Source organism: Garra rufa, chromosome 18, assembly GCF_049309525.1.
Source record: "Garra rufa chromosome 18, GarRuf1.0, whole genome shotgun sequence".
Taxonomy (NCBI): Eukaryota; Metazoa; Chordata; class Actinopteri; order Cypriniformes; family Cyprinidae; genus Garra; species Garra rufa.
The window spans coordinates 25,585,505-25,594,453 of NC_133378.1; the positions used below are offsets into that span (position 1 = coordinate 25,585,505).

At 34.3% G+C, this 8,949-nt stretch overlaps 1 protein-coding gene across 3 annotated transcripts in view; it reads right to left on the reverse strand.

Annotated features, from left to right (window-relative positions):
• The window catches only part of tmem269 (transmembrane protein 269), a 30,868-nt gene extending 21,936 nt beyond the window's left edge, over positions 1–8,932 (reverse strand). Inside the window, exons 1-5 of one of the 3 annotated variants that reach the window (XM_073823810.1) lie at positions 8,707–8,932; positions 6,269–6,332; positions 4,342–4,390; positions 756–903; positions 475–572 (exon numbers count right to left, since the gene is read on the reverse strand). In XM_073823810.1, coding sequence (XP_073679911.1) covers positions 475–572; positions 756–903; positions 4,342–4,390 — 295 coding nt within the window. In that variant the 5' untranslated portion in view covers positions 6,269–6,332; positions 8,707–8,932. Of the gene's footprint in view, positions 1–474; positions 573–755; positions 2,665–4,341; positions 4,391–6,268; positions 6,333–8,706 lie in introns of those variants that run through there. The other 2 variants (XM_073823811.1, XM_073823809.1) reach the window with 2 other exon arrangements.
• Between the last annotated feature and the right edge of the window lie 17 nt (positions 8,933–8,949).

Here is an 8,949-nt window from a genome sequence, read left to right on the forward strand (position 1 = left end):
TTTGCTCTAAAGAGAGAAGAATTAATGACTATTTTTGTTTGAAGACTATAAAAAATAGCTACCAAAATAATTGTTGGTAAGCAGTTTGACTAAAAGTAAATACTAAAAGTTAACAAAAAAGCAATTTCATTGACTAAAAACTAGACTAAAACTATAAAAGACTCAAATGACTAAAATGTGACTAAGACTATTAAGCAGGACTATTAAGCGGTATTATGCAGCTTATTTTTAGACACGCCCCAAAAATGACATTTTCCAGATGTTGTAATAAATGATCTGTGGGGTGTTTTGAGCTGAAATTTCACAGACACATTCTGGGGACACCCAAGACCAATATTACATCTTGTAAATGGGGCATAATAGGTGCTCTTTAAGTAGTGCTCCAGAGTGGACTGTTAATGAATGCATCTAAAGATATCTAAAGCAACAAGACTCACCCCTGGCCCTACTCACTTGTATTGAAGGACTACTCACCCAGTGCAGAACACGCATTCAGTTGCCTAGCAACTGCTCCATCTGCCAAATCCAGCAGGTAACCGATCAGAACCAGCCAGCATGCGGCATGATGATGGCTGAGAAAAACAACAGTGGCAGGGACATAAAGAAAGTACAAAACAATGAGAAACTTTTAAGCTCAAACTTTTTTCAGCTGTTGGCTGAAATTTCTACTGTAACACAACATTCACTTTATGAATTTATTTTTTTGTATACATTTGGACTTCCCTGAAAATCAAATCAAAAGCATGATTGCATACCCATTGAGACTGCAGAGGATTGAGGCCATGCCCATGAGCATGTTGGCAACAGAAAGAGCGTTGGCAGCATTTTTACGGGCAAACTCCTTTAGATGCACCCAGTTAGCTTGTTCGTTTAGGAGCAATTTTTTAGCGTCCTGGAAAAAGGCTACCAAAAAGAAACACAAGCAATTACACATCAGCACCATTTGGTTTGGAGAGTTACGTAAAAACATATTGAGTGTGATTCCACTAGTTGAAAAATATCTGTTAATTAACTCTAAAGTGCATAGTACATGTGATTTTGTCATTATTCACTAAATCTCTCTAAAAACCTATTAATAAAGTAATATTAACATATTAAATAAATGACCACCAATGACTCTCTCGCGTATTGCAGAAAGTTTGTTAAAAAAAACTATAAATTATAATCTATAATTGTCTTTAACATGCATGACTCTGATGCCTTAATAATAAAACTATACATTGCAATAAATGATACAGTTGAAGTCAAAAGTTTACATACACCTTGCAGAATCTGCAAAATGTTGATTATTTTACCAAAATAAGTGGGATCATACAAAATGCATGTGAATTTTTATTTAGCACTGACCTGAAAAAGATATTTCACATTAAAGACGTTTACATACAGTCCACCAGAGAAAATAATACTTATCAAAATGACTTTGAATTGTCTTGTGGACTATATGTAAACGTCTTTCATTTGAAATATCTTATTCAGGTCAGTATTATATAAAAATTAACATGCATTTTGTATGATCCCTCTTATTTTGGTAAAATAATTAACATTTTGCACATTCTGCAAGGTGTGTGTAAACTTTTGACTTCAACTGTATGTGCAATAACATATGTAAAACAATTTCAAGATGTATAAGCTGAGATATTCTTTATGGATGCTATGCCCTCACCATTAAAAACCCTGAAAGTTAACTCCTCCATTAAGTTGTTAAATAAAATAATTGTAAGTGTAATTTTGAAAAAAAAAAAAAAAACTATCATTGTAGCAATTTAAAAAAAAAATGAAAAAAGACAAGCACTAAACGAAACAGAATTTGAACTACAGTTATTATGATATTCAAAGGGTAATTAAATATTCAAAGAAGACATGCTGAGGTAAAAAGATGTATACTTACCAACAGAATGAAACTCTCGCTCACTTATTAGATATGATCAAAACAATGTGATTACAAATGTCTGCTCATCCCTCTGTACACTAAAACCACAAGGCACTATTACCACATCAAATTACACATTTTCAAAAGAAATTACAATGTTTTAGGAGAAAACATTCCTGAAGTTATGACTCATTTACAATTCAAACATTACACTGATCTAAAGCCATCAGCCCTCTAATCTGACAAACTACAGCTCTAGAAAAATGTTATGTTCACACTGCAGACATTTGTTGTTCAAGTCCAATATTATAAGCAATTTCCCAACCAGATGCAGCAAACTTGCTGGAAATTAGCTTTTGCTTATGTACATCATGGCTATAAGACACGCAAGAAACCCCTAGTGATGGTTAAAGCATCAATACCTTGCACTAAGAGAATTTGGTGCTGCTTTGACAAACATTTGATGGTATTAAACATGGCTGACATCACCATTTTTACAATGAGATGTCTGTCTTTTTACAAGAAGTTTTGCTTATGCACGCCCACAACAACCGGCAATCATGCAGTGCACTGCAGATTCATATCCTGAAGCAGCATTCTTATTCCCTATCTTTCAATAATCAACCATTTAAATGGATAGTTGTTACTGTATCCAAGCATCTTTACAGCAATTTCACTTAGAAGAGCTATTGAGAATGCTATACTATACAGACGATAGCTAACTGAATGTAAAGTGTACATTCAGATTCACACTGTGCTACACAAAATGAAAAGAATACTAATAGTAAATGTTCTTAAAACAGGTAAATAAGCAAGAAAGACTTCAAAAAATTTGAGTGCTTTTCCTTATGTGTGACCAAGACTGTTTTGCCACTGGAACACTGCAGTGATTTTTAATGAAGTCACACAAAGAGGTCTTTGTGCTGGAGCAAATCAGTGGGCATAAAATCTAAATGACCAAGTAGTTGAATGTGTGTTTTTCTAGAGAAATCCACATATTTGTGTGTCACATTTCATTTATTATGCAATGCATATTTGAAATATCTTTATTGGGATGTTAGTAGAGAATCTATAATTTTCTACATTCTATATGGACAAAAGTATTGGGACGCCTGACATAAATACATACAGTACATACATACATCCAAATACACAGATATTAATACAGAGTTGGTCCCCCTTTTGCAGCTATAATGGCACCCAGTTTTATGGAAAGGCTTTCCAAAAAAATCATATAGTCATTGTTGGAAAGGGCTCAAATACACAAAAATGCTGAAAAAGAATTTGTGGGACCTGAAGTCTGATTTTTCCTTCACAGGGAGCTTGATTGACAGAAGATCTGACCATATCTGATCATAACATTTAATCCGCCATTTCGTTCGACAAACAAATCAGATCTCCCGGAAATCCTGTATAATTCAACCAATCTGATTACAACTTAGAAACTCCTGAAGTGTTTCCACTTTTGTTTGCCATTTTCATCAGACGTTCATCCAGCGGTCCATGGGTGTGATGTCTAAGGCTGAGACTAGCATTCTCCTGGCATCCTCCAAATCCAAACTCGCCCATTAGACTGCCAAACAAAGCAGGATTGGTCACTCCATATAACAGGTTTGCACTGCTCCAGAGTCCAGTAGTGGTGTGCTTTACACCACTCCATTTGACACTTGGCATTGTACTTCGTAATGTGAGGCCTGCATGCATTGTTCATTCATGGAAACCCATTTCATCCAGTTCTCATGATGACAGTAATTCCAGTGAAAGTTCGGATCTTATTAGTCATGTATTCAGCAACTTGTTTGGCGACTTTTGCTCACTATTATGAAATTTCATGAACTGACTTATTGCAGAAGTGGCATCCTATCACAGCACCACACTTGAATTCACTGAGCTCTGAGTTTTTAAATGCAGACTGCATTGCTAAATGCTTGATTTTATACACTTGTGGCGAAACACATGAATTCAATAATTCAGCCCCAATATTTTTGTCCATATAATGTATTATGACAAAAAACACTCAAATGTCTATGCACAACAATCACTGCAAATTTCTTTGCAGGTCAACTTTCATTCTTTGGCATGTGCTGCTTTTCTAGATGAGACAACATGCAAGAACACATGCACATGTGTCATTCAGTGTAAATCTTTTAAGCTCAATAATACAAAAAAAAACATCAAAAAGGTTTAAAGGTGAAGTGTGTAATTTGTGTCATTAGCAATTGAACACTCCTTTTTGCCACTGGTCAGCAAAACAGCTCTGCCCCAAACCCACACCATTCATTGAGCCAATGTTGCTATGTCAAAATACAGAGATATTTTGATAGTGCCATAAAACCAGAATGTTTACATTTTTAGAGGGGCTCAACCAGTGAATCGTTTACTTGTAACTGTCTCTGAATAATAAACTGGGAGTATTCTAACATTGCACACTCCACCTTTAAAGAAAGGGTTCCTACTATTGTGTTTGTAACCTGAACTTGATGTGATTCCAAAGCCAGTTGATTTCAAGCGACTCTTCATCTGAAAGAAAACAGTCAATGAGACATACAGCACATGCCAACATACAATTCACCATAGAGCTTAATGTTCTTTGAGGCAATTAGACCTCTCATTTCAAATGTTTTCTATGAAGTCTGTAAGGTTTATTAAAGGCATAGTTCACCCAAAAAAATACATTTCTGTCATTAATTACTCACCCGCATGTCATTTTCAACCAGTATGATCTTCGTTCATCTTTGGAACACAAATGATGATAATTTTAATAAAATCTGAGAGCTTTTTGACCCTGCATAGTCAGCAACAGTACTACCATGTTCAAGGCTCAGAAATGTGTAAGGACATTGTTAAAATAGTCGATGTGACATCAGTGGTTCAATGTTATCAAGCTACGAGAATACTTTTGTGCGCAAAGAAAAAAAAAATAACGACTTTATTCAGAAGTCAGATTTCATAAAAAATATCTTAACTTGTGTTTAGAACATGAACGAAGGTCTTAGAGGTTTGGAAAGACATGCGAGTGAGTAATTAATGACAGAACGTTCATTTTTGAACTATCCTTTTAAAGCATGTGTGATATTTGTTGAGAATAGCAATCTGAAATTAATAAAGCTGCTTATAGCAAGTAGCCTAACATGGATTATATTGGCAGTAAAAGCACACTACCATTCGAATGCCTGGGGTCGATAGAATTCATTTTTTTAAATAAATTAATACTTTTATCCAGCAGGGATGCGTTAAATTGATCAAGTGACAGTAAGTAACATAAGTAATTTTAAATTGAAATAATATTTCACAATATTACTGTTTACTGTATTTTGATCAAATAAATGCAGCCTTGGTGCGCATAAAAAAAGCTTTTAAACAGTAGTGTATAGACCTATCATAGTTCAACCAAATAGTGTCTGAAGTAACCTTTCATTCACACAAGTCAGGATGGCCTATTTTGTGTAAAAAATAATGATAAAAGTTTTACTAAATAAAATGCCTCACAGAAAATAAACCAGTACTGGACTAACAGAACTGACTAATGGAATGTTGCATGACAGTGCTGCAGTAAACTAAAAATTCAAAATTACTGGTTATGTTTTGTGTTTGTTTGTGCCACTGTCAAATGGTTTAACAATTATAAAAAGAATATATACAGCTTCCAGTTTACAGATAACACTAGATAGATAATAGCAAACCTCAAATGACATATTACCTAGAGAAAGAACTAGAACTTAGTCCAAAGTATAATAAAGGATGAGGTTATGAAAGAGAAGGATGTCCTGTTTGTTGTGGGAGTGTAATCTTATCAACAGGAATATCAAAGAGCATTGCAACTATATTTTGCCTAAAGACCCCTAGTTGCCTTTGTGCATGTCCAACCATGTGACAGAGCCCGGATTGACAGGATTAACATTTATCTGTTTCTAGAACACTGCATAACACTATACATAGGAAAGGCAAAACTCAAGTTGTGTAACTGAACCTCGGTGTAACCAGGTAACAGTTAAAACCAAGAACTCATTTGGCAGCTAATCTAAGCAACTATGGGACAAACACCACTATAGTCCTAAAAATCATGGCCTATATTTTCCAGTTAAATGCATTTCATTAACCTCTTTGTTGTTTATTTGGGGATGGATATATAGTCAAAATAGTGCAATCGAGCCTATTAAACTGTAGGTTTGTCCTCCACATATGAGGAACACCACACTTGTTTATTTTTTCTACAACTTCACATAGTTTCAATCTTGTGCCAACCATCCCAAAGCCTGCCAATGATTACTGACTGCAAGAACACAGTTAGTACCACTCATCATTGAAACGATCCTTAACATAACAAACCATTTTCTTTGCTGTGGGAAGCAGAAATGGCATGTGCCACTGATTTAAATGTAGTATTAAACTACGTACCAGACGTGGGAGTCAGGAGGATCATGATGGTCAACAGATTTCTCCACGTCAAACAGCACTGAAACTAAATCAAATAAGAAAGTCAGATAAAGCAAATGTAAAATACAACATAATATCATGCACCACTTTTTTTGTTTTAGTGCCAAATTGTACTGCTTAGTCCTAATAACCCAAAACACTTGCCTTTTGTTTTTGAAAAGGATTGGGCTATTTTGCTTTCATTTTTCTTTTAGACTAGATGAAAACATCCTAAATACACATTCAAGTGTTTTTATTCTACTACACTTAATGTGCAACAGTGGATTTCAAATACAATATACAGTTGAAGAACCTGCAAAATGTTAATTATTTTACCAAAATAGAAGGGATCATACAAAATGCATGTTATTTTTTATTCAGTACTGATGTAAATGATATTTCATTTAAAATATGTTTACATATAGTCCACACGAGAAAATAACAGTTGAATTTATAAAAATTACCCCATTCAAAAGTTTACATACACTTGATTTCTAATACTGTGTTGTTACCTGAATGATCCACATTTTTTAAGCATTAAGAGACTTTTTCTTAAAAGGGTAAACTTTTGGACAGGGTAACAACTTTTCTTATTTTGCCTAAATATCATATTTTTTCATTTAGTACTACCCTTCAGAAGATACTTACATGATTCCAGAATACAAAATAAGTTAAATGTACCCTAATCTTCAAATAGTTAGCAATAGTTGCACATGAGTCCCTCACCTGTCCTCGGTGTGAAAAGATGGATCTCAAAATCATACAGTCATTGTTGGAAAGGGTTCAAATACACAAGAATGCTAAAAACTAAAGAATTATGTGACCTGAAGGATTTTTCTGAAGAACAGCAAGCAGTTAAACTGTTCAGGACAAACAAGGGACTTATGAACAACTATCACTATCACCAAAAAAATTGCAGAAATGTGTTGAGTACTGAAGGGTCCCAAAACACCAAAGTTTTTAGGTGTCTTTGCATGAGGTACCCTGAGACAGCATGCACATCAGTGGGGTTATCTCAACGATGCCAAATGTGATTAGTATGCAATAAAAAAATGTCAGGGAATTAATAAATCACTGGATTGGTTAAAATAATGACTAGAATAAAATATGATTTTTCCTTTTTTAATTTGACTTCAAAGTTAAAAGTGGGCTATATTTTAATTTTTTTATATATTTTATATTTTCTGAATTTCTTTATTTTTTTCTGATGCACTGAGCCAGAAATATCCAAGTCAGTTACACTTACATACCTAGCTTTCCAGGTTTAGGTTTATTTCTTTTTATATAGTTTTTTTCCGCAAAAGTATGTTATTATATCATTATCATTATGTATCATTTTAATCAGAAAAAATAATATTTTTTCTTCTGGCTGTTGATACTAGTATTTTCTGATTTATTTCTGATTAAAGGGGATATCCAAAGTCCTTTTGGTAAAAAAAAAAAATCTTTAATATCTCAGCAAAATGAAATTTTAGATAGATTTTTAGACACATAGATTTTTTTTAATGTAATGATTAACCAGCTAGGAATGTAAATGTGGTGATATCTATTAGTTAAAATTTTACTTTATTAACCTGTGGCATCCTGCCTTAAAGTTGAAACTGGACCTTCTAGCAATTACAATATAATCACATTTTAGGACGTTCATCACAATCACCTTTAACAGGATTAAATCAAACACAGAGCCCTATTTTTCCTTTATTTTTAATAAAGGTTATTATATAGATCTGTTTCGTCAGCAACAGGTTATCAAATAAATTAAAGACAAAAACACTTCCTATTACACTACAGTGACCTCTGAAGACGGAATGTGATCCATTCACGTTGACTCCTGCCTCAGGACCACACGCACATTACATAAGGCTATAAATTTTACAGAGAAGGCTCTCTCTGTCGCACTTAAGAGGACAAACCGGTTTTCTGACAAGTTGTTATAACTACACTTACCAGTTTACACTAATTAATGCGTTATTATTAAGGTTAAGTAACCCGTATGTATGGTAAAACTGGCATTATATTAACTGTAACCAATCATTCCGCAATTCTTCTGGAGCTGAAAAGACAGCGTATGCGTAATGCCTGCGCAAAATCGGTTTCATTAGTTTTTACAGTATAAACAACTGTACGCTCAACATCAGTCAGCCTGATGATACTGTCGTGTATTTCAAGTTGCAGGTCGTGGTTTCTGCTCTCAGCTATTGTACAGCATTTAAAAAACCGCGTATGAATGTTTGTGCGCTTTATAATGGAAACACTGAATGAATGTACAGTTCTTATTAAATATCAAGTATTTTACTATTAAGTCGTTAAATTAAGAGTACTGATCAGGAGCCTTTAAATAGAACAACAGTGTTACGTTGCGTATATGAACAAGAATATAAAGTCCATCCTGTAGTCACATATCTTGTTTTAAAACTTACCTTCAAGGTCGAGCACAGAAGGATGCGACACAAAATTAACGCAGACAAATAACGCTGGTCAACGTCGACGATAATTCGGTTCCCACAGTTATGACTTTAAATAAACAAAGATGATATAGGCTATTACAGACTGCACCTATCTGACACAGACGACCCTTTTCACCGTTTATTCAGCGCGTCTCTTTTAAAGGCATAGCAGTATTCGCTGGAATATTCCACCGGAAATGACGTCCAACTGTTCTG